Genomic DNA, 27,449 nt, shown 5'->3' with positions numbered 1-27,449 from the left:
TAATGTTACTAATAATTTAGCAATCATAAGTGATTGAATTGCCTGCAGAAAAAAATGTGGTAGGGATAAAAGTGACTGAGTCATAGTATGTGTGTCTTCAATTTAAAGGACAAACTAAAGAAATAGGGCACATGCCCTAAACAATTAAAACTAGCAGAGATACAGCTAATCAGAACACCTCTTAACAGCAATAAGTGGGTTGCCAAATGATGCTCAGGATTGAAAAATGATTTCACTAGTACTCCATCTACCCACAACAGGCTCTTGATAATTCTTTATTGGCCAGAAAACAGACTGCATATTGTTTATCTTTCATTCCCAAAGCCTAGTACAAGCCTCATCGAGTTGTGGATTCTTTTTTTTTTTATGCAATGTTTTTTGTATTTTTTATTGTAAAGATACTGTACAGAGAGGTTACAGTTACATGAGTAAGGTAATGAGTGTAATTCCTATCGAGCGTTGTTACCCCCAAATCACACAATTTTTTGAGAAGCATTCCAAAAAGTAATTGCATTGTGGTAATTGCATTGCAAATAAAACTTTGGATAAAAGGTGATCATTTTTCAAACAGTGGGAAAAGTTGAATTAAGAAAATGAGAAAGTTGTGACACCAGCGAAGGAAGGTCTATAATTCTTGCATGTAGTTCATTTAACTCCCTGGGTTGTCCTTAGTCTGAAAATAAATGAAAGAGTACTTCAATAAAATCAAAAGTGCGTTTGTATGTATATGCAGAAATGTAATCCTCAGGGGAACAAAGCAAGAGAAAGCTTAAAGCTGCTACACCTCTATTCTGTTCATGGCACCACAGGAATAAGGCTCTTGACTCTAAATTTCAGGAGATTATTTACTACCTGATAAAGCTGCAAATGTTCCTGGCCTGATGTCTATGAAATACTTAGATCCTTGTTAGAGTGGGACCATGATCAAGTTCTGGAGTCTTCTAGTAATTTCACTTTCCTCTAAAGACCATTGCATTTCTCATATGGGACACAAATGACAGTAAATAAAAGGGCAAGTATTTTTTTTTTTAATTATAAGATGAACAAAAGCCGGGCGCTAGTGGCTCACGTCTGTAATCCTAGCTACTAAGGAGGCTGAGATCTGAGGATCATGGTTCAAAGCCAGCCTGGGCAGGAAAGTCTGTGAGAGACTCTTATCTCCAATAAACCACTGAGAAAAACCGGAAGTGGCATTCTGGCTCAAGTGGTAGAGTACTAACCTTGAGCTGAAGAGCTGAGGAACAGCGCCCAGGCCCAGAGTTCAAGCCCCACATTCCAAAAAAAAAGAACAAAACATATGGAAGAGCTAAAGAGAAGACAAGAAACAAATATATAATGCTTTTGACCTTCTAAATTTGCAAAGAAAAAGTCAGAAGTGGCACTGTGGTTCAAGTGGCAGAGCACTAACCTTGAGCATGAAGAGGCTCAGAGGTGGCACCCAGACCCTGAATTCAAGCCCCAGAACAGGAAAAAAAATGCTTACTTAAAGATTCCATAATTTAACTCCCCAAATGAAACTTTAATGCTTACTGCCATTACTGAGATAAGCAAGAAGGAGCAAACTACATGGGAGGGTTGTAGCACTCTCCATTTTATTTCTATCACTGGAGAGTCTATTGCTATAATTTTCTTTATTATTTTTCAAATAAAGTAAGGACATCAATTAAGTGTTCAAAAATGCTGAAAACCAATGACATGTAACACCAGATGCTAAAGAATAAAGACATAGACTTACAGATGTAGATGATATGGTTGATGCTATCAGTAAAGAGATTTAAATCCCATCTTCTTTTTCATTAGCTAAGCACAAATATGAATAGAATATTTAAATGAATAATGTGAAATTGCTAATGAATACTGGAAGCACAAAGAAATCTCAAATATTTTGGTTTCAATGCTTCAGCCATTTAAAAATCAAATTCTAAATCCAGGCACTGGTGGCTCACAGCTACCCAGAAGTTGAGATTTGAGGATCACAGTTCAATGTCAGCCCAAGTGGAAGAGTTGTGAGACTCTTATCTCCAATAACTACTCAGAAAAAGCCATAAGTAGAGCTGTGGCTCAAGTGGTAGAACACTAGCTTTGAGCACAAAGAGGCTCAGGAACAGCACCTAGGCCCTGAGTTCAAGCCCCAGGACTGGTAAAATAATAAATAAATCAATAAAATTCTAGGAAAGAAAGACCATATCCTCGTGTATAGCACAAATGAACTGCATGCTGCATAAGATTAACCTGAAAGTTGCTTAGTTTATTTATGTTTAAATAGACCCCTTACAAGTTGAAAATCCTTATAGGAAGGCAATGATGCCTTATGATACGTCAGCAAAGGATGACAAAGGGTGGCATCCTAGAAAATTAGAAAAGTCACAAAATACTATGTCTTTTCTTACCTTCATCATTACTATTTGACCTATCATTCAACTTAGAACTCTTAAAAGACAGGCCTTCTAACAGCTAGCAATACAGCGGTGAATGAATGGGGTGCATGTAAACTCCTGTATTTCTGCAACTTCCATACCAACAGGAATATGCATATATATATGCACACATACATATGCACTTAAGTCACACATATGATACATAACATGTATCATAAGTATATGTCATATGATATACAAAAACAATATATGTCATATGTGTCAGAAACATATAACATGATATTATACATATAAAGAGGATCCTGATTATATTTATATGCCTATATTTTAGGTCTAACATCCACATTTGAGGGTAAGCACAAGACTTTTGTCCTTTTGAGCTGCTGCCTGGCTCTTAATAAGTAAGGGTTTATTGAAGAGAAAGTAGGTTGTCAAACCCACTCACGTCTTTCTTTTCATATTCCTATATGAATTTAGAGATAAGACACATTTTTCTTTAGTCAAGATAAAAATGACTCAGGTGGAGAAAGGAAAATCCAAATATGTAAATATAACAAAATACATTTTGATATATTCTATATATGAATGGAAATTTCTTTTTCCCCCACCAGATGTAAAAAAGAAAAGTGAAGAAACAACACAAGACCACCTAGAAAACCCCCCAAATGAAGAAAAATTAAGGCTTATCATTTATCAAGCGTGCCGAATTTATGCACATTGAACAACTTAGTGTTTCCTGAGATGTTTGATCTATGGCATCTGTGGTAACATGTGTGTTAGATAATTGTGTTGTGATGCTACTCACTTGGATTGTAACTGTGCTACCCAATGTATGCTATTAAAAAGAAGGCTAGTTCTAAATTGCACCCAAGAATGTAGAACCACTTAAGTACATATTATTGTCTTAAACACAACAAAATCCACTGTCCTCTTTGTTATTAATTTGGCTGGATTTACATTTTATGGTGATGGGGAAATATTTCTTGATAATATAAGCTAAACATTACTAATTTAAAATTTTGTAAACTTTGTAAGAGATTATATTTTTTGGTGAGAAGGAATAATACTCCAAAAAATCACATGAATAAAGTGTGTTTATTTTTAACCAAAATTGCACTGGATTTTCCCAAAATGTTAGAAGAAAATAACATAAATATCTCTAGGGTGATGAGTTGTGGATTCTTGATGAAAATCTGTTGAATGAAGAAAAAGAACCTCAAGATTTTGGTAACTCCATTGTTTGGTCTATGTCAAGATGATAGCCATTATCACTCTATTGGGCAGAGAGCAGTTAGGTAAACAGGACCTATATTAGGTATTTTACAGATGGGAATTATTACAGGGGAATGTCACACAAGTTGTAGAAGGTGACAGTGTACCAAAGAAATTCTGAGATAAGCCAGGGGTCATGTCTCCAAGAATCCATCCCACCATTGTCCTTTAGGGCTGTAGAAAAAAAAATATGAGCAGGTTTGAGGTTGCCCTGCAGCTCAAAAGAGAAGTCCTAAAGAGTGGATGGTTAGAACTTGGAAGAGAGACAGCTGTTGCCACTTCTGAAGGCTTACAAGAAGACACTACTAACATTTGGCTAGCTTCCTTATAGCCCAGTGTTCTTCTATAAGGGATCATTTTGCTCTCTACTGGATATTGGCAATGGTAATTTATTTAGTGGTCACAATTTGGGTGGAGAATATTATTGGCATCTATAATGGTAGAGACCAAGGATCCCAATTAGCATCTTACAAAACAAAGGAAAACCCAAAATGTCAGCAGTAAATAGTATGAGTAACTTTGCTTTCTGGGAAACTAAATGAAGTCAGATGACAAGGTGATCTTGGTAGTTGCCAGAGTCCTAACCCAGGACTAGGACTCTGAGTTAAAACTGACTACATTTGGCACTTAGCACCAACCCATGTAAATGACAGCCCAAGCATCCGTCTAAAATGAGTTTGTTCCTGGATACAGAAATAATTTGATTGTCCACAGAACTAACCAAATATGACAAGTGGGAAACATAAGCCAACATAATTAATTTTCAAAAGCAAATGCATGGGCTGGGAAGGTGGCTCAGTGGTAGAGCATTTGCCTTGCATGCCTGAGGCCCTGGGTTTGATTCCTCAGCACCACATAAGCAAAAAGAAAAAAGCTGGAAGTGACACTGTGGCTCAAGAGGTAGAGTGCTAGCCTTGAGCTGAAGAGCTAAGGGACAGCGCCCAGGCCCAGAGTTCAGGCCTCACGACCGGACCCCCCCCCCCCAAAAAAAAAGCAAATGCACACTTGCATTTGAGATTCTTTTGGTGTTAGGTTATATGGTGGGACAGTTAGCGAAACATTTTGTCAGGATCTGTTGAATGATGGGTAGCATACATAGAATTCATTTTGAGTCCTTGTGAGGCATCTCGGGGTTTAGAGCTATCATCTCTGTCTTGATAGAGGTAGAGACAGGCCATTCTTATTGATGATCAGGAGAAATGGACAGCTGTATGGATGCCTAACAATTTATCACTATCAAATTTTATATTGAATGTCATCATAGCTGAAAGATTTCTATGAATCTGTCATTTCTATGAATCTGTTATATATTAGTTTGGTTGTTACTTTAATACTCTCCTTTAAAACTTAATGTCTTAAGACTGATTGCTGCTAGATTGTAATCCTATTACTTGAGAAACATATCCTGAGGATGATTTGAAGGCCAGGGTGGCATGCATCTGTCATCTCAGTCATGACAGGAAGCCAAAAATGGGTAGATTTGTAGCCCAAGTATATGTGGGTAGAAAGTAAGACCCTATCTCAAAAATAACCAGTGCAGAAAGGGGCTGGGAGTATGGCTTGGTTGTACAATGCCCAAGGTTTAGGTCCTGAGTTCAAACTCTAGTACTTCCTAAATAAACACCATGCTAGCAAAACTCAAAACAGAAACTTAATAACTTTAAACAATGACAATTTATAATGTGGCTGGCACTATTTCGCAACAGTTACCATTTAGTTGAATATACCAGACTGCAGCCCAGCATGCCCTCCTTCCCATACCAGCTAGTGTCTTCTAAGATCAACAAGACTACTAGTAAGAGTAACATAAATGTAAATTCTTGAGTCTGAAGTTACTCCTGCTAATTTTAACCTTAGGTTGTACTCTGGCCTAAATTTCTGATTTGTATTTGGAGCCATATAAAAATTGCTAGACAGGACTGGTGATGGTTAGAAAAAGTCTGGGCATCAGCTCTTCAGAATGTATAGACCAAGACAGGGAAATACAATGCTCCACTATGGTCTACTGCTAAGTAGCCCCTATGAACTCACACGACTCATTCCAGCTGGACTGGAGTCATTCTGTTGTTGTCATCCTGGAATGGAGATGCATTACTCCAAGGAAATTCATGCAACACTGTTTCATAGTTCTCCTGGATTCTGAGGGTCCACATTATAGTCAGATCGCAGTAGGGATGACCTTTGCCCTTCACTAAGTCCACGGCTTTAGCTGGAAAGACTAGAAGGCTGGGGTGACTGGACGGCAAGCAAGATCTTGGCATCCTTGGGAAGTTTCATCACTTACTTAATCTCCTGTGCTGGGTTGATCAAGGACTTGGGTGCTTTTCTTTGTGGCCTGGCTTCCACACAGAACAGTGTTTTTAGGCCTAAATTGCCCAGTTCTTCCACGCTGGGGCTGTTCTCCAAGCTCAGGAGTTACTGTGCAGAAGCTGCCTTGCCTCTCGGCCATGATGTCACATGGTCCCTTCCACTGTATGCTATTGGCTGCAGTCATCTTACGTCTATTTTGATTCAAGGAGACAGAAACTCAACCTTTCTAGGGAGACATGTCATGCTGCATTCAATAGCACATGGAGTGATAAATATTGGTGCTATCATGGGTTATAAAAAACCCAGTATACTCAAAATAGTTTGAGAAACAGATTTCTTTTTCTTGCAGAAGGGAGGGATAGTTGGTATAGTATACAATGTGTCCTGAATTTGAACAATGTGTAAAGTCTGGATGCGTCCCACTGATCCTAGGGCATGGCCTTGGACAATTTCTTCTTTTGACTGATTTTTTCTTAGTCTTGGAAAATGGATGATACCTCAGAAAGATCTTAAAACGTAAGATTCTTTGATCTTAATGCATTAAGTTAGAGAAAGAGTATATGGAAGATGAGAATCCACTATGTATGTGACTTAAAAAAGAACTGAGGCTTCAAAGGAAGTAAAAGTATCAACAAAAACAATGGGATTAGTAGGATAAAGAATATATTTCAGGGCTGGAAAGGTGGCTCAGTGGTAGAGTGCTTGCCTTGTATGCTTGAGGCCCTGGGTTCAATTCCTCAGCACCACATAAACAGAAAAAGATGGAAGTGGTGTTGTGGCTCAAGTGGTAGAGCGCTAGCCTTGAGCTGAAGAGCTGAGAGACAGCACCCAGGCCCAGAGTTCAAGTCCCACAACTGACAAAAAAACAAAAAACAAAAAGAAAATATTTCAGTTTAGTGATTAAATTTTTTTGAGGTGAAACTTGTGCATTTCTTTAATCTCTCTCTTTCTCTCTCTTACTTCCCCTCCCCCCCCCTCAGCCTCTGGTAGAGCCATCTAATCTAACATTTCTGTGAGTTCCACAGAAGTAAATTACTTAGGGAAGAAACTACTATTTTTCTGAAGTTTTGAACTAATTATTTTGTGCCTACTATGCAAGTTCTCTAATAGTTGAGCCACATAAACAGTTTTTCCATTCCTTTGTTTTTCAGATATGACCTTAATTTTGCCAGGCACCAATCTCAAACAGCAATCCTCTTACTGCTGCCTCTTATGTAGCTGGGATTATAAGATTTTTGTTGAGACAGGGTCTCACTATTTTGTTGCTCAGGCTGGCTTCAATATGTGATTCTTTAATCTCTGGTTCCAAAGTAGGTGAGTTGGGGATATGGCTTAGTGGTAGAATACTTCCTTAGCATGCATCAAGCCCTGGGTTCGATTCTTCAGTAGCACAGAAATAGAAAAAGCTGGAATTGATGCTGTGGCCCAAGTGGTAGAGTGCTAGCTTTGAGCAAAAAGAAGCTCAGGGACAGTGCCCAGGACCTGAGTACAAGCTCCAGGACTGGCAATTTTTTTTCTTGGACAGAAAGAATTTACAGAGAAAGATCTTGAAGAATTGTTTATATTTGTTGAAGATGCTAACTTTTGTTTTTATTATTAGGAAAACAAATGGAAAGTTGTAGAGATAATGTTTTCTCTGAAAAATATATATTTGAATTAAAAATCTATTATGTATATTGTTTGGGCAGAGATTCTGTCTCTAAGATTATTTATAAGTCTTCATAACAAAACAAATGTATAGAGTTAAACAAGCTAGAACAGATTTATTGAAACCTTATTACTGAAATGTGTCATAAGCCAAATTTAAGGCATTTAAATAAGTGGTAATTTAACTTCCCTTGTTCTTTTCCTTCTAAATTACTTCTTCACTTTTTTATTACAGACAGCAATTAGTAGGTATTTTTAAAAAACAGAAAATGAGAAACAAAAAATATGCATTAACTTTATGTGATATGTTATTTATTTTTATATTTAAGAAAGGATTTACATAGCCTAGGCATAATATCAAAATACTAAAGCAGATATATAAAAGTGTCAGTAGGAGATCAAATATAAAATAAGAACTATGCTTAAAGCACATTAATTACAGGGGATTTGCTATGCATTTTAAATCAATACTAAGAAATGATGGATAAAAGGTTACATGATGACAAGAAAAATAATCACACATTCTTTTTAAAAAATCTAAATTACCTCAATTATAGTCATTATCCTCTTCATAGTCTTACTGGTTGGAAAACAATTTAAAGCCAAGAAAATTAGTTTTGGAATGAAATCTCATATTCCCCTTCATCTACTTTCTATGTCTTTTCTTTCTTACAAGTCAATCTTGAAGAAGAAATAATGAATAATTTCTATACCTATTTTCTTGTTTTCCATTTTTCTCTTCATACATTACTCCCTGGTTGCTCTGTAAACCACTGAGGAGTCTCTGAGTTACATAGCAGGTTGTACCCCAGCTCTCAATACAGTAAAAACAAATCAGTTATTCACTCACTATGACTTCTAACATTGTTAGAACCCTAGAATTCCTTTTCTTTATAATTTTTTGTGACACAATGATCTCCTAGTGCCTTCCAACATCTTTGATTGTTTCTTGTTGGCTTTTGTTGGAATCTTTTGCTCTTCCCACTCCTTACCTTTTCTAAAATGGAGATATAATCCATACAGCATAATTTTCTCATTTTGAAGTATGTGACTCAATAGTTTTTAAAGTATACTCATTAAGCTTTGTCTTGGTCTACATTTTATGACTAAATGCCACAAATTAGGTAACTTGCAAAGAACAAACGCTTCTTTAGCCTACAATTCTGGAGACTAGGAGACACAAGATGATTTGACTAGCGTCTGTTGAGTGCTTTCTTGCTTGGTGGTGATGGAAAAGAATTCAAATCTCTTCAAACCGCAAGACTGCCAGAGAGAGCTCACATTTACAACCTAGCTACTCTCTTAATAGTCACTGACCTATCACTCCACAAATGGATGAACAGAAGATCCAGTCACTTCTCTAAGTACATTAAGTTGCATACAGATTCTAATATATGAATTCAGGGGAACAAACATTCATACCATCACACTGTTCATCACACTATTTTATTCCAGAACATTTTAATCATTCCAAAAAGGAACCTTAAAAACATGGTCAAATGTACCCTATTGCTGGGCACCGGTGGCTGACACCTTTAATTCTAGCTACTCAGGAGGCTGAGATCTGAGGATTGCTGTTCAAAGCCAGCCCAGGCAGGAAAGTCCATGAGACTTTTATCTCCAATAAACCACCAGAAAACCAGAAGTGGTGCTGTGACTTAAGTGGTAGAGCTCTAGCCTTGAGCTGACGAGTGGAGGGACAGCGCCTAGGCCCAGAGTTCAAGCCCTAGGACTGACAAAAAAACAAACAAAAACTCCCCTATTTCCAACTCCATTTCTTGGCAGTCTCTATACCTTATGTCTCTATAAATTTATTTATTCGGGAGATTTTTAGAAATAATTAAATCTAACAATATGAGTCTTTGTTGTTGGAATTTTTTCACTTAACAGATTTTTTCAGTGATTATATATGTCATGACATATATCAATATTTCATTTATTTTAGAGAATAAGCCTCAGAAACAATGGGCCAGTACCATTCAATATATTTGTAATAGAGGCTTCAGAAGAGAGAAAGAAATGAGCATAAAGTTATTTGAAGAAATTATAGTTTAAACTTTTCCAAATTTAGTGGGAAACATTATAGATGCAAGAAGCTCAATGAAGTAATAAATAAAAACAAAGAGAACAAAGTAAGTCCAAAGAGAACAGCATGCATACATATCAGGATTAAACAGGTAAAAGCCAGTGATACAAAAAAAGTAATGGAAGAAATCAGAGAAAAAAATGCTCTTCAATTAGTGGAACAATGATTAGATTAGTACCTAATAACCAATTATTACATGTCATATGTAAGTCATTTTCAGTAATGAAGATAAAATCCAGAGCTTTCAAATAGAATTTGAGAGAATTAGTTTACAGAAAATCGATACTACAACAAAAACTGAAAGTTTTTTGGTGGAAGAAAATTCACTCTGAATGCTACTCATATATCCAAGAACTTTGGCTTGCTTTGGAGCAACTGGCCAGATTGAAATAGAATTAAAAACAAAAACTAAGAGATAATACTGAAATAATTGATTGATACTTGTCAAATATGTCAGAGTCATAATAATATCAAGGGAATGTCATGTATTTTATAGTTTCTTTAACATCTTCTATCTACTTGGAGTTGATCAAAGCTTTGACAAATAAGCATAGCAAAAATATTAACATATTTATTTCAGTAATTGATTGATAGAACAACAACAAAAACCCGTTCTGTTTTTTTTAAGAGAAGCACTTTTATAATAGCTGCTCTAAAGCCTTTTAAGGATATTTAAGGATTTTTTTTAACATCTGTGCTGTCCTTGCATGGGTATCTATCGACTGTCGATTTTCCAAGTGAGGTACCTGAGGGAACTGTTTTGCAGGCAGATCCAGAAGGTCTTGGTGATTGTCTGCATTCCATTAGAAGTATGGAAGGAATGAACATGGAACTAGGGAGTAATGAAGCAATAGGAAGCCTGAAAAAATTCCCATGGCTCTTGGCTCACATGTCTGAGGGAATTGTGATTCCATTTATCGAAAGAGAGAGATAAGAAAATGTAAAATTTGTTGGTTTTTTTTATGCCAGAGGCTGAGATGCCCAAGAGACAATCCATGGACATAGGCAACATGGCATTCAATCTGAGGTCAGAGAAGGAGGAAGACCTCAAGACAGCACTTGTGGATTGTATTACACAGATGGTTCTCCAAAGCATTCTTTTTTTTTTTTTTCAGGTAAGGGATAGGTTTATTCATCGACCTGGCTGGCACCAGGCCATGTTGGCCCTCCATGTGGCTGGGAAAGGCCTGGGAAAGAGAGAGAGTTGGAAAAGAGAGAGAAAAGAGCTAGAAAAGAGCGAGAAAAAAGAGCATCTGGGAAAGGTGGGAAAGAGAGAGCTAGGAAAGAGAAGAGAGCTGGGAAAGAGCTAGAATAGAGCAGAGACAGGCTCCAAAGCATTCTTAAAGATGGTTTAGAAGAGTAAAATTACAAGTCTACAATGAGAACGTGTGTGTGTGTGTGTGTGTGTGTGTGTGTGTGTGTGTGTGTGAAGTTCCTGGGACTTGAACTCGGCCTGGGTGCCATCCTTTGAGCTTTTGTGTTCAAGACGATGTCTCTGCCACTTGAGTCATAGCTCTACTTTCAGCTGTTTTTTATGATTAATTGCAGATAAGAGTCTCTCCAGCTACCCTGGGTGACTTCAAACCACAGAATATTAATAGAAAGTAGAAAGAAATGAAAGACCCATAAGAAACATTTTGAAGATAAGACTACTATGGTCTAGTATTTTGGATCCTAAAAGAGGGCAGTCCAAAGCAATGGACTCCCATAAGTTCTATTTAATAAGGGAGAAATGTGCATGACCACAAGCAGAGCAGCCTAGTGAGATGACAGCTGAAAGACAGTGGTAACTGGTGATATTGATCAAGGGGTTTCAGTGTGGTAGTAAAGATGGAAGAAAGCCAGTGGATTAAGGGACTAAACCACAGTGGGAGGAGGAGATAAAATGATCATTGCTTCTTGAATCTTGGATAAAAAAGAAAGGGATGAATGAGATGCATGGTGAAGAAGCAATTCCTACATTTTGTCAGAATACTTTTCGAAGTAATCACCTATAGTTGTTTTATCTCTTAGAAAATAAGAACAGATTGCAATTATTTTTTTTTTCAGTCATGGGGCCTGAACTCTGGGCCTGGGTGCTGTCCCTCAGCTCTTCAGCTCAAGGCTAATGCTCTACCACTTGAGCCACAGCACCACTTCCAGCTTTTTCTGCTTATGTGGTGCTGAGGAATCGAACCCAGGGCCTCATGCATGCAAGGCAAGCACTCTACCACTGAGCCACCTTCCCAGCCCAGATTGCAAATATTTTAACAACTGAATTCCAAGTAGTAGAAACCCACAACTAGACCTTTAAAGATGTCTCAATCCCCTCAGCTACTGCTTGAAAACAAAAGTCCTCCATTAATTTTGACTTGCTGTTGCCAGGCAACGGGAACCAAAGTGGGCTCAGGCTTTGTAAATTAAAGATCTCTCTTGGATCTTTAGTCTACACACTGCCGGAGGTGGGTACAGATCCTTCCCTGTCTAAGCTCGTTAATTATAAGTGGGGTGCTTCTCTGGACACCTGCCATGTTCCTCATGGTCATAGCATGCTTAGAGCATGCAATATTGGGGACTGGAAAAGTGGCTCAGTGGTAGAGTGCTTGCTTTGCATCCATGAGGCCCTGGGTTCGATTCCTCAGCACCACATAAGCAGAAAAAGCTGGAAGTGGCTCTGTGGCTCAAGTGATAGAGCGCTAGCCTTGATCTGAAGAGCTGAGGGACAGTGCCCAGGTCCAGAGTTCAGTCCCTATGCCCAACAACAACGGAAAAAAAGAGCATTCAATAGACCTACTACTAAGCGGAGGCTTCCTTTTCTCCATCACCTGTTAACAGCAGCAATTACATGGTGCACTGATTTTCCTGGTTTCTTCATGTTGCTCTTCTTGGTATTGTTATGTTAGAGGTTCAGTTAGTGTCCTTGACCTATTAGGAGGAAGACAATTTTCTCTGACCATGTAATACAGAGTTATGACAGTCACAGTTCAAGATCTATCAGAACTCTTTTCCTACTCAGAGATTTTTTATTCATGTTAGCGAGGCATAACTTTTCTAGTGGTAGAAATTTTCACCTTATTTTCACTTTGCAGAGTGGTACATTCAACCTATGAAAGTCACAAAGAAGATGTTATTTTCCTCCTGTCTTGTTCTTTTCTTGTTTTAGCAAGAAGAGTTTATCTCTTGATTCAGCAAGGCAGTTGATGAGAATGATCACGATACTATTTTTAGCCCCAAAGCAGCAACTGTCTCTTCTAAATGACCCAAGAAAGGAACAAATTGAACCTGGATAGTCACTTTTACCTCATGACATCTTTAGAGATTGAAAGGAATTACAATTAGATAGGAAGATTAGGCATCAGATGTGTAGTTTGTGATCTCTGTAGCCATCAACAACATAAAAAGAAGCTAAAGAGACAAATCAAAAATCACAACCAAAATGGATGAGATGAGCAGATGAAAGGATTTAGGCCAGTTGATGTGTTTAACAAAAATAAAATGAGAACAAAATGAAATGACTTGGAGAATGACAATTACCTACCCTCATAAGACCTAACATTAAGGGCAAATTCTTATCTACTGAATTTGTATCTTGCATGGAGGTACAACTGCACTGGCTGGACTAGATCATGAAAGGGTCCTGTTCTTGGTGCTGTGGATCGAACATTAACTTTGACTACCTTGATATGATGCTTCAAAAATTGATTGTATTTCCTACAAATTACAAAGCATTTAGGTGAATCAATTTGGGAAGAAAAACATAAAGATAGAGCTAACTATATCAAACAATTTAAAGGAACTCTATTGCAGGATGATACATTTAAATAATTTGGTCCAACTCATTTTTTTTAACAAATGAGTGTTGCTTTCATGAGACAGATGCAATATCAATGCCTTCACAAAGTCGCGATTCAAAAATAATTCTTTGATGAGAAGCATGTTTTGAGATCCTATAGTTAAACTGAAGTTTGAGACCAGAGAAGCTAGAAACTCTGACCTAAATGGGAAACAAAGGGATATAATATCTATAATGTTCCTTTTATGGGAACACTTTACCTGGATCTTTTACTTGGCAGTTGTCTTCATGCCTAGTTGTCCTAACAATGATGGGGAGGTGTTCACAGAAGAAAGCTATCTATACCGGTAAATTCATTGTGTATCTTGTCTGACCCATGTCTAGTCTATGCCTGTCTGTCTGCCTATTATTCTGGTTCTAAAAAATCCACCTTGTGTTTCCTTGGCATTCTAAGGAAGACCCAGCTGGGGGAACTCTCAGATGGAAACTGCAACTTCAACACACCATCAAAATAGGAAATAAGTTCAGAGATTTTGCTTACAGGGCAAAGAGGATTTAAATCTACATATATGTACATATATAATTCAATTTGTATTTTTTATAAATTCATGTATTTATCATGTGCATTACAATGCATTGAAGCGCATATATGCTGTAGCATGGTTCAGTTTAGCTGAGTTTATTGGCTTGGACAAGTTGGGTATAGGAGAGAATTGGAAACTCAAGGGAGTTTCCCGTCAGAGCTGTGCTCTGATATGAGATTTAAATTCATGTTTTAAATGGATGTCGGGTATCATAAAATTATAAGAAGTCACTAAATATTAAGTCTTTTAGAAATTCTTAAAAGAGGAAAACCCTTGATGTCCCCAAACTACCCAAGGATAGTCTTGAGTGAGTTAGATTTTGAAGGAAACAAAATGGAAAAATGATTGAGAAATTATTTTACCCTAAATTAAAAGAGCTTAGCATTTGTTTTTTAATGTGCTAACAGACAAGATTATAAGTATGAGTATGAAATTGCTCATTCCATAAGGATATTTTTATGCTTACATAAATATTTATTGATAGAATTATTCAGAATGGAAATTATTTTCTGTAAGAAAGTAGAGATGATTATAGCCAAAGCCACGTCTTAGGTGGACTCAATAAGTTAGAAACACAGACAGATATAAAAAAGCACAACTGTACAACTAAGAAAACACAACATTTAATCAATGAAACTGGGTAACTTCTAGTTACAAACCACTAAAAATTAGGAACAAATGGCACATGAAGACTTGGGCTTAACTAGAGCTACTTTAGATTTAAAAAATATACAGTGAAACTAACAGTATATGAAGTGACTATTGCAACTTATTTCAGAAAGTCAGTAATTGGTCAGTTCTTAGCTATTGTAACACATGCAGGGGCATTAAAATTATGCACTATGGTATCTATACAACACTTCATTTCACTCGTTCATTCAGTATTTGCATACTGTTTACTAGTCATATTCAAGATGCTGATCTAGAAACCTGGGCTACAGAGACAAAGGAAAGTTAGAAATATACTTAAATTGAGAATATATCCAGTAACAAAAGAAAAATAAATAACAAAATATCCTCAAATAGATGTTAAGTATTAGACAGGAAATGTGTCATATAGGTTCCTCTTGGTGACCTTTGGGATAAGACACAAAGGTGCAGATGAGCAGGCTGGTAGAGAGCCAGGAGGAAGAGCATTCCAGACAAAAGCTCTGAATCAGGGAAGAGTAAGATTAGGATGTGTTCCAGGAGCTGAAAGAAAGGAAGCTCTTTTTTCTCTCCATAGCAGTAGGGCTATTTGGATCATTTGTTTGAAAAGTTAAGCCACAGAGAGAAATCTAGACATTGGTGCAAAATGCAATGGAAATTCTTTGATGATCTGCTTGATTTAAAAGAAAAAATGTCTTTGGGGCTTTGTCTTTTGTTTGTTTTTTACCTTTTGTTTATGTGTCTTGATTAGATGAGAATTAAATCAGTTTTACCAGTTACTTTTAGTAGCTTATAATTGTTAATTAAGGGAATGTATAATTATGTATTAATGTAGTATATTTATAATATAATATATAATTATATAATAATTATAAATCTTTCAACTTTAATTATTTTAAACAAAACTGTTGAAATGGTCTTCTAATTTTGTGAGATATCACCTAAATACCTTAGGAAATTCATCGCTATCACCATTTATTTTAGAAATAAAAGAAGCTCTTTTCTGATGGAAAGAAATAGAACACTATTTTCTCCTTGAGCTCTAAATTTAATTCTATTTTCAACATTATTCTATTTAACATTTTCTATGTTAAAATTAGTTTGCTGATCCCTTTTCATACTCATTTTTAACAGTATGCTTATCATTTTAAGGTGTTTATATTATGTTCTGTCTCTGATTATTGTTGCGCTAAGAGTTTGCAACTTGCTCTAAATGTACAATAATTATTAAACAAAGGCAATTTAATTAAGTCCTTACTGAGAAGAGTGTCATTTTTTCCAATTAGTTAACGAAATCTAGACAAATGATGGGTAAAGTTCAGCCTTGGTTCATATAGATCAGTAGATGAGAATGAAATCCATTTCATTATGGTGATAAGTAGAAGAAAATGGAATAGATTTTGTTATGATGACTTTCCTTAATTCATTTTGAATACTTTCTGGGTTGTATGCAAAACATTTCGAAGTAGCCTAGTATCAAAAATCATTTTTAATGATCTATTAGCTGGCCATTCTATTAGGTCATCTTCAATTTTGTTGAATGCTAAGAATTGAAAATCAATTTATTTGCAAAGATTTGCTGGACAGTTGTTGGAGTCATTAATTTTCTGTTTCTGGGAACTGTACCAAAAATACTTTACCCATAGTTTTCAAATGGCTATTACTTATATATATATATGTTATGTTTGTACTTCAAGACACATAGTGTATCCCAATACACTCAGGAAGAACAAGGGCACAGATAAATAATAGTCTCAACATACTTTTGCAACAGTGGTTTGACAAAATGCAATATCTCCATGTTCTATATACCTTAAACATATTTTTATTAAAAGCTTGAGGCTTTAATACTTTGTGCACTCAATTGATAGAAAATGTCTATTCTGTATCCTAGTTATCCAAGCCATGTTTATTGATAAACTAATCAACCAAATAAATTTTACTCATTATTATAAAAAATATATAGATTTATTTATTTAATTAATTTTTTGTTGCTGGTCCTAGGGCTTGAACTCAGAAGCTGGGTGCTTTTCCTGAGTTTTTCTGTTCAAGGCTATCTCTCTACCACTTAAGCTATAGATTCACTTCTAGCTTATTATTATTATTATTATTATTATTATTATTGTGGTCACTTGTAGATAAACGTCTCATGGATTTTCTTGCCTGGGCTGGTTTTGAACTTCAATCCTCAGATCTCATCCTCCTGAATAGCTAGGGTTATAGGCATAAGCCCTGGTGCCTGGCTAAATTTATTTTACTCCAAGTACATTAATGTGTACTTTGACAAATACTGGAAAACAAGTTATGGGATATGTTTTGCATAATGATCCCCAATGCTGTCAACTCTCATTTAAGATGATGTAGAATCAAATATAATTAGTAAATCAATTTTCACAAATTGTCAAACCAAATATAATGTTATTTTATGGCTTAATTTGTAATATTGTAATATTATGAAATATCCAACATAACTGATAGCTAAAATAAAAAGTTGTGAAAGGAGAAGTATAATAAACATATCTGTCTTTCTTAAATGCGTTCATAGATATGCATTAATGTTTACTTTCAGATTTGGAGAACTCTTAAGTGTTACACATAAATATTTGCCAAAATAAAAATTACTGTGTATCGAAAGAAAAAAGTGTTTTTATTGCTAAATTGACTGGGAGGCCAGCTTGCAATTTCATCTTGTATAATAATAGGAGATAGAAAATATTAACCAGTTTAAAAATAGACCAATATATAATTAGAATAAATATTTTTATGGTTTGGTAAAATAAAATTTAATGACCTTGTTGAATAATTTACACTGAATCTACAGTAAATTACATAAAATTCTTATATGTGACTACACTTTCTACTATAGCTAGAGAATGAAATGGGTAATTCTATAAAATATCTCTGCTTTTCTTTAAAAAAGTTTAGGAGCACTGTGGTATAGCACTTTGACCAAAAGAAGCTTTTGTATAGGAATATTATGACTGTCTGAAATATGTTCACTTTAGAAAAGAAAGTTTTAGTTTTCAATGTTTCTTAACAATGCTCTCTTCAACATTCTTCACTCACATCCTTTGCCTGGGATCAAGACATTCTTTGAAAAGAGCCTAAGGAAAGATTGTCACTCTATCTAATTTTACATTATTCTCACAAAGGCCAACATTTCCCATTTCTAATCCTTCATGCTTCCATTTTATTAGATGTATGTGTAATACGAAGAGAGAGACAAAAAACATATTCTTGAATAATCAATAAAGAAGGCTTTCCTTCATACACTATTTTAATTATCTCTTGCTGGTACCCTAGATACATTTGTATCCTAGGGCAATGATATATTCTGGGTAAGCCAATGAGATGTCTTTCTTCTGTAAAATGACAAAGAGCTATTTTGAAAGAAAAAGAATGGAATCTACCTGGTAGTGGGAAAGAATGTATACAACCACTGAAAACTGAAAAAAAAAATCCCTTAAAATAGATTCATAAACTGCTTTGTTAAATGCTAAAAAATTCAATGCATATCCCCTAAAATTAAGCAAAGTGAGGAAAAAGGTGGGTTGGAGAGATGGGTGAGATTATTAAAAAGGGTAACATTGATCAAGACATATCATATTCATACTGCTTAATTGAATGGCAAGTCCTTGGTACAACTACTTAAAGATAACAAAAATATTTAAGTTTTTCCTCTAGTGATAAGAATACCAGATCTTCTAACTAACTGGTCCCTATTCTAGTTTTATATTTGCCACAAAAATCTTATCATGACACTGCTTTTATACTATAATATTCAAATATTTTCTCTATTTACTAGTTTGTACATTTTAAGTTCATCTTTGAAAACAACACAACTAAAGAGCCAAAGTTGTCATAGCTTTCCTAGATAGATCATGCTCATATTTAGAGTATCTGGCAATAGGCTATTTTTTCTAGTTGTAGTGAAATGCCAAATGACCAAATATGACTAAATTATGATACTAAGACAATGATTATATTGAGGATATATATATATGTATATATATATATATATATGTTATATATATATATATATATATATATATATATATATATATATATATGTTTGTTTTTGGTCTGTCATGGGGCTTGAACTCTGGGCTTGGGCACTGTCCTTGAGCTGTTCAGCTTAAGGGGAGCACACTACCACTTGAACCACAGTGCCACTTCCAGTTTTTTAGTGGTTATTGGAGATAAGAGTCTCACGGACTTTCCTGCCCGGGCTGGCTTTGAACTGCTATCCTCAGATCTCAGCCTCTTAAGTAGCTAGGATTACAGGTTTGAGCCACTGGCGCCCAGCTGTGTGTGTGTGTGTGTGTGTGTGTGTGTGTGTGTGTGTGTGTGTGTATGTGTGTCAGAAAATGCAAGTGGAGTACAGTTGTTTACATCTGTAATCCTAGCTATTAGGAAATCAGAGATCAGGACGATAATTGTTTTAGACCAGGCCAGCCTGGGCATAAACATGAAAACCTATTTGAGAAATCACTGATGAGAAAAGAACTAGGCCTATGGCTCAAGAGTAAAGTACCCATTTAGTAAGCAGGAAGTGCTGAGTTATGTGAATCCTACTACTGAAAATAAAAGGAAATAGAAAAATATGTACATGTCATAGCAAAACCTGCAAGTATAATAGGAAAGAAGGTAAATACTGTCATCCAGAAATAACTGCTGTATTTTGGAACACCTTCATGTATCTTTTATATTAGTAAACAAAGGTGTGTGTGTGTGTGTGTGTGTGTGTGTGTGTGTGTGTGTGTGTGTGTGCATGTCTGTATTCACATAATATAAATTGCTTAGAAATTTAAGTTTTAATGCTCTTGGATGACATCTTTTCCCATGAATTAATCCATCAGTACACTATTATCATGAATGGCTATGGACCATTCTCCTATAATGAAATCCCAATTTGATTAATTCAGTATAGTTGGATGCTTAAGTTATTTTCAGCTTTTCACACTTCCAAACAGTGATGTAATTGTCATTCCCATAGATAAATCTGATACTCCTTCAGTTATTTATTAGAAATTACTCCTAGGAAAGGTAATGTGTGATATTTATATCCACTGATGCATAATCTCCAGTAAGGAGCTTCTCACAAGGATCAGAGGCAAATGCTCTTAGGCTGAGGTGCTTTTACCTGGCAGCTGTTGGTGCACCTAGCTTTGCTAATGAGCATGCATGAGAAGCAAGAGAGGGTGTTAATAGCATATTGCTCCAAGAATGGGAACATCTTCTAGAAGGAAAATTATAGAGATCATTAGTTTCTTTGCCAAGTTTAGTAGTTTTTTCATGGACCCTGGACTTATACATACCACTTTAAATATCAGCTTATACAGAGAGCTTTAAATATCAACCAGTTTGTGGCAAATACATCAAGATAATTATTCCTCGACACATGAAAACGGGTCTTGCTCTCACTAGTGGGATTTTGAAGTTTTGATTAGCTGTCCAAGTTGCTAAGTTCAAAAACTGGGCTTATTTCCTTGTTTTAGTCTTCAAGGAGACTTCTTAGTGTGGCTCTGTTTCATCATTCTATAGCATACTCTTACACATTTGTTGAGGAACAGGTCACAATTCTTAAAACTCCCCTCTCTGATAGAAAGAGAGATAATGAGAGAGCAGACCTTCCTTCCCACTCTCTACCCAGGGCCATGTCATATCACCACTGTATTTTATTAGTGCCTGCAGTCATGTGTGACATGAAGGCCTTACCCAAGGACCATGAACTCCAGATAGTTAATATACGTGAGGGCAGTGATGAGCCATCCACGCTACAGGCATGTGGTCTGCAAGGCAGCACTTTGGGCCAATGATTCTCAAAATTGTCCGCCCATTATCATCACGTAGGGCAGGGCTAGATTCATGGATATCTGACTTGTGCAATCCTACAGGATTTTGCTTAAGAGAAAGACACACATTACCATAATTTTTGACAGTCATGGAGTTTGAACTCAGACCTGGGCACCATCCCTGAGTTTCTTTTGCTCAAGGCTAGTGTTCTACCACCTCACTTCTGGGTTTTTCTGAGTAGTTTATTGGATTTATGAGTTACATAGACTTTCCTGCACAGGCTGGCTTCAAACCGTGATCCTCAGATCTCAGCGTCCTGGGTAGCCAGGATTACAGGCATGAGACCACTGGCGTCAGGCTTCCCTCTTTTATTTTGAAAGCTTCATAGGTGAAGTTTATACATAGGAAAGGTAAGAACTAGTGCCTCGGCCTGGTGTGGTGGGTGGCATCTGTAATCCTAGCTACTCTAGGAGTGGATCTCCAGAGGACTGCTTTCAGGCCAGTCTGAGCAAAAAACTCAAAAGACCTCTATCTCACCCAATAAAAGCTTGACAATAGCATGTGCTTGTCATTCCCACAACACAGGAATTGAAAATAGGAAAACCACAGTCTGAATATTCCTGGGAATAAAAGTGAGGCCCTTGTAGAAAACAAGAAAGGTTGGGGCCATGGCTTAACTGGTAGAGTGCCTGCCATAGATTTAAACCTCAGTACCACCAGAACCCCAAAACAATCCAAAGCCACACCAAAACAACGAAAACAATAATAAAAATAAGTACATAGATTTTTTTGGTTGATTGACAGCAGTACAGGAATTTTTATTTTTTATTTTTATTTTTTGACTCAGTACCCTATATAGACTTGGTGGGAGAAATGTATTTGGATCTGTATAAGAGAATCCATTTTCTTCAACTTTGAAACATGCCCAGTACCCAGTGCTACAATGCATGCCTTGCCATGATCATAGTGTGGCCCTGGAATAAGATTTAAGAAAATAATCTCTTCTCTGTCTGTGAAGTGGGGTTAGAATAACACCAAAGATGGCTCATGCTTGTTATCCTAATTACTCAGGAGGCTGAGATCTGAGGATCGTGGTTTAAAGCCAGCCTAGGAAGGAAAACATGTGAGACTATTATCTTCAATGACCAAAAAGCTGGGAATGGTGCTGTGACTCAAATGGTTGAGCACTAGTCTTGAGCAAAAGAAGCTCAGAGACAGCGCCCAGGGCTGGCACCAAATAGAAAAGAAAAGGAAGAAAAAAGACTAACACCAAATCATATGGCTGCTGTGCAAAGTAGAAGTAAATAAGATGATGCACATCAAGTGCATCAATAAATGTGATCTGGTAGGAGGGCTAGAACTCCTACTGGTTTTGTTCTTCTGGCTTGGTTAGTAAGAGTAGTAAGAGGTTCCTTCGATGACCTTAAAATTTCTGGTCACAAGAACATCAAGGTGTTTGTTTCAAAGATATGTTTAATAGTTCTTCAGACTGGAAGGACATTTTAGAGGAAGAATAAGAAAGAAGAAGGAGGGGGAAGAAAGGAAGAAGAAAGAAGAAGAAGAAGAAGAAGAAGAAGAAGAAGAAGAAGAAGAAGAAGAAGAAGAAGAAGAAGAAGAAGAAGAAGAAGAAGAAGAAGAAGGAAGAAGAAGAAGAAGAAGAAGAAGAAGAAGAAGAAGAAGAAGAAGAAGAAGAAGAAGAAGAAGAAGAAGAAGAAGAAGAAGAAGAAGAAGAAGAAGAGGAGGAGGAGGAGGAGGAGGAAGAAGAAGAGGAAGAAGAAGAGGAAGAAGAAGAAGAGGAAGAAGAAGAAGAGGAAGAAGAAAACGACGACGACGATATAGAGAGGCTTGAGACAAGACAATTCACACCACACCATGGAGGCAAAGGAGGAAAAATTTGCTCCTGACAAGCTGACAAATTATTGAAGGTTTTCTAAAACAGCCTCTGACTCACTTTCTGAGACTTTTCTCTTTTCAGAAACACATAGCTAATAAAAGGAGACAAAATGCCCTTAGTCCTCATGCACTATACACATCACACCACGCCACCTGTCACCCCTCTTCTCTAGTATCACAACAAAATCCACCAGCTGCCCATGCACTGCACTTGTTCCTTGATCATTATTTTCCTGTTCATTCAGAAGCCGTTCATTTATTATCATAAAATAACAGAGTAGTCTGTACAATTCACTCTGTTAAGAGTTTCAACTACTGCTACAATACAGGTAGCCAGATTTTAAACAGCAGAGTGGAATAAGAACGAAAGAAAATACAGATGTTTTAAAGCACAAGTAACTCATAAACTTACAGCTATAATTTTACAGTTGGAAATTTAAATTTCCTATTTCCCCCCAGTTGAGAGATGACTGGCATTTTGCTAATACCCTAGGGAAGAAAAACTTATGAATGACTATTAGTGGAGAATTACAAAGAACTTGGTAAACACTGATTTAATTAGAATTCAGCAAGAAAACCCAAAGTCAGAAATTACCTGCTTGACAACTGATTGCACTTGGCATGGTATTTCTCAATCTGGCAATACTTCGGGCTGACTTAGGAAGCTTAAATAAAATTGTACTGTGGTTCTGACCCCATCTAGAGTCAATGAAGTTTGAATCGCTGAAAATGGGGTCTGGAATGTCAATATTTGGAAGCTATCTCCCCACTTGATTCTAATGTGTAGCAGGGTTAAAAACATAGATATTTTGGTAGACATGATCCTTGTAGGATCCCTAACATTTGTGTGCCCTAAGGGTTTAAGATAAAACAAAAAAAATGGCCAAGTACAGTGGCTCATGCTTATAATCAGCTATTTGATAGAGTATTGGGAATATCACAGTTTGAGACCAGCCAAGGCAAATAATTAGAAACTCTGTTCCAATAAAAATATGGGGTGTTTGGGGCTGGGAAGGTGGCTCAGTGGTAGAGCGCTTGCCTTGCATGCATGAGGCCCTGGGTTCGATTCCTCAGCACTACATAAGCAAAAAGAATAAAAGCTGGAAGTGGCCCTGTGGCTCTAGTGGTAGAGTGCTAGCCTTGAGCTGAAGAGCTGAGGGACAGTGCCCAGGCCCAGAGTTCAGGCCCCACGACCGGACCAAAAAAAAAAAAAATATATATATATATATGGGGTGTGGTGGTTCAATTTAGACTCACAACTGCTAGTAAGCATGGGTAGGATAATCACAGTTCAAGGCCAGTCTCAGGCAGAAAAGGGAGACCCTATTTGAAAAACAGCCTATAGCAAAAAGGGGTGAAGGTATGGATGGCTCTGGTGGTAGAGTGCTTGGTTTAGGACGTATAAAACTCCTAGTTTAAATGCATCTGAGGGGGTGGGGATAGAGGCTTATGGACATTTCTGTGGTTTTATAAGATGGTGGATAAAATACTTTTATCTGAAAAAATACATGCAATCCATATTTATTATGACCTTGTCACACTTGAAAAGTATTCATTGATTATTCTCTATGATGTCTCTTAAAATAGAAGGTTTCCAATGTTTTCTTCTACTTTGTTGAGTGTATACATTTTTGGCAATAATACCATAGAGTTGATGTACATTTATTTTTCCTTCTGCACTTAATTTTTTTTTGTTTGTTTGAGACTGCAAGGCTAGAGGCTTAACTTTTTAGATTGAGGCATTCGAGGTATCCTAAAGAAAGCAAACAAAAAAATCCCTCACAGAATGCTAATTTGAGGAACACAGAAATCAATCACTTCAGATCCCACCTTTAGGATACTCTCATGAGATTTAAACAATCAAACCAAAAGATAAAGCAATTAAGGGAAACCATGGGACCTATGTTTCTTTGGGCCTGGCTTATTTCACTCATATATTTTTCCAAGTCTTTCCATTTCCTAACAAATGGGACAATGTCATTCTTTCTGATGGAGGCATAGAATTCCATTGTGTATATATACCACATTTTCTTGATCCATTCATCTACTGAAGGGCATCTGGGTTGGTTTCATATCTTAACTATGGTAAATAATGCTGCAATAAACATAGTTGTGCTGGCAGCTTTAGTATGGTCTTGTTTGTGATCATTTGGGTAAATGCCCAAAAGTGGGATTGCTGGGTCATAGGGGAGCTCTATGTGGAGTCTATTGAGGAATCCTTCCCTTATTTGCAATAACTAGTATATGTCTGAGACAAGCAGAAACGGTCAGATAAGTTGATGTTAGGCGAAAATGAACCCCAAGATAAGAACTCAAATGGTTTTTCTTTCTTGCTATTGTTTCTAACATATTTATAAAATAATATTTTTGTTACTTTGTATATCCCTCCCTCACGGTATAACCCCTGTTTTCACTGTATTTGATGTTGGTATAATTTGGGGAGGGGAAGAGAAAAAACAAATTGCTTAAATAGGGATACAGGTGGATCCATTGCAACAATGAGATGTACAAGTCGTTATGTCGAAAAATGAACTTTTACAACTTTGGCCAGGGGGTGGGAGATGGGAAGGGATGGGAAGGGAAAACAAAGGTGGAGGCAACAATGCTTGATAAGAAATGTACTCATTACCTTGCTCATGTAATTGTAACCCCTCTGTATGGTATTTTCACAATATAAAAATATTAATAATATAAAAGATAAAGCAAAAAATTAAGTCATTTGGATATTCTGTTTAAACTGATATCTATAGGCTAAGAAATCATGATTATGTTTAGTTATTCTTTTTAAAGTTATACATAAACATACCTCTGAGGCATCTTCTGGAGTAATGACTCTGTGTCTTAGGTATTTCTCATTGTTGGTAGCACCTTTAAAGCTCCAACACTTCTGTCCCAGTGGTGTCTAGATCAGAGCAAATTCCAGGTAAACACAACACAGTGTTTTTCTTTAGTGGTCTTTTACTAGTAAGCTTTCTCTTTAGTTTAATGTTCTTCTTGAATAGCTCAGCTACACCTCAGCTCCCTGGAAAGCAGTTGTCTTGATGTCTCCCGTAGTCTTTCAACTCACTCAGAAGAAAGTCCACACTCCTTATCACAATCTACAAAAGTCTGTGGGATTAACACCCACAGTTTTCTCTGCTCTTACCATTGCTTAGATTCCTGTCACTTCAATAGCTTTAATTTGCAATGGCTTGTCTTGTCACCTGGGCTATGTCAGGCCTTTATGCCTGGCATTCTACAGCTTTGCAAGGCTTCTTTCCTAGCATTCAGCCCAGCTTTCCTTCCTTTCCTTCCTTTCCTTCCCTCCCTCCCTCCCTCCCTTCCCTCCCTCCCTTCCCTCCCTCCCTTCCCTCCCTCTTTTCCTTCCTTCCTTCCTTCCTTCCTTCCTTCCTTCCTTCCTTCCTTCCTTCCTTCCTTCCTTCCTTCCTTCTTCCATCATTTTTATTTAAAATTTTCTTTTGGAGTCACAAATTCACAAGAAATTGAAATCATAATGCAGCGAGGTTCCAGGTACCCTTCATCCCATTTTTCCAACTGACACTACTTGCTTAAAATACTACCACATATACTACTTGTACCCACTGTCTCTCCTTACCCTGCTTTATACTTCTTCCTGGAACTCACCTCTACCTGTCACCTCATACATTATTTTACTTATTTTCTCTCTTCTCCTACTAGAATGAAAATTCCACTAAAAAAGAGGCTTTGTTTGGTCCACGACTACATTTTCAATTCCTGGATTGAGGATTATTAAGTTGAATTGGCTTTTTATTTGAAAGACGTCTGGCTGTTTGGGGAGGAAACCACTTCTGGCATAATTGTTTGTTTGCTGAAAAGTTACCTGTTATGCCAGCAAAACATGCAATGCGCCCATCCATCCAAATGTTTAATCCAAAGATTAGGCTAATAAGAAGGCAGGAAGAGCCTGGATGTCTCTCCTTTTCTAAATGCAGATTTCTTACCTGCACGGAATTGCTGACCATGATTGTGAGAATAGTCCTCATCAGACCAGGCATTGTACCTCTTTCTGCTAGAAAATCAATGATAGCTGCAGGTATATATATAAAATCCTTAGTGACAGTAAGCTTTATGTAGAGCCAGTCAGAACTCACAGAGTGTCTACCATAGGCAAAGGCTGGGAACAAGCAGGAGAGGCAGGAGTCGTCCCCTATATAGCACAGTCTTTGGTGAGAACTAGTATTTGCCTATCAGCATATATTGGCAATCTAGAACTTTTACAGTTAGTAAGCATATTTTCCCAAAATAGCTATACAAATAATGCCTTTGCAGAAAAAAACCAACAACAAAACTGCTTGAGGCTATATGCAGTAAAATCATGGAAATGATGTCCCTTGACAAAGGTCTTTCTCCAGAACATGAAGCACAGCTGTTTAGCTTTTATACTTAATGTCTCAGCATATTAGCAGGGCAAGGAACTGCTTTCCCTATGATTTGCTTTCCCAAACATCCAGAGAAGCATGGAGCTATCACCTATGTTGAATATATATATATATATATATATATATATATATATATATATGTATATATATATATGTGGGGGGGTATGTATACATATTTGTTAAATGAATCATATGTACATGTGTCAGGTAAATAAACTAACGCTTATGAAAATGTAGGGTTCACTTTACATATTAGATGCTTCAATTTACAGAAACCAGCAAAATGTCAACCCAACCATAGACCAGGAAGTTGCTCTTGACTTCTTCCTTTTTTTTGTTGGTCATGGGGCCTGAACTCTGGGCCTGGGCACTGTCCCTCAGCTCTTCAGCTCAAGGCTAGCGTTCTACCACTTTAGCCACAGTGCCACCTCTGGCTTTTTCTGCTTATGTGGTACTGAGGAATCAAACCCAGGGCTTCATGCATGTAAGGCAAGCGCTCTACCACTGAGCCACCTTCCCAGCTCTTGACTTCTCCCTTTTTTTCATGCTTCACTTCAAATCCTAATCATGCATTAGTTTTTGTGGTTTGTACCCCATCTGGATCTAGGGAATCTGCCCAGTCTTCAGGCCATCACTATAGCAATCTCTTATCTCATCTTTTAA

At 36.9% G+C, this 27,449-nt stretch overlaps 1 protein-coding gene across 1 annotated transcript in view; it reads left to right on the top strand.

Annotated features, from left to right (window-relative positions):
* The window catches only part of Nudcd1 (NudC domain containing 1), a 60,865-nt gene extending 57,621 nt beyond the window's left edge, over nt 1-3,244 (top strand). Inside the window, exon 11 of the mRNA XM_069991264.1 lies at nt 2,990-3,244. Within this exon, the coding sequence (XP_069847365.1) occupies nt 2,990-3,099 (110 nt within the window). The 3' untranslated portion in view covers nt 3,100-3,244. The remainder of the gene's footprint in view (nt 1-2,989) is intronic.
* The last annotated feature ends 24,205 nt before the right edge of the window (nt 3,245-27,449 follow it).

The sequence above is a fragment of the Dipodomys merriami genome, unplaced genomic scaffold, assembly GCF_024711535.1.
Source record: "Dipodomys merriami isolate MVZ:Mamm:240054 unplaced genomic scaffold, mDipMer1.0.p SCAF_4, whole genome shotgun sequence".
Classification (NCBI taxonomy): Eukaryota; Metazoa; Chordata; class Mammalia; order Rodentia; family Heteromyidae; genus Dipodomys; species Dipodomys merriami.
Note: the sequence above shows the minus strand (reverse complement) of the source record. Positions and strands in the feature narration are given on the sequence as shown.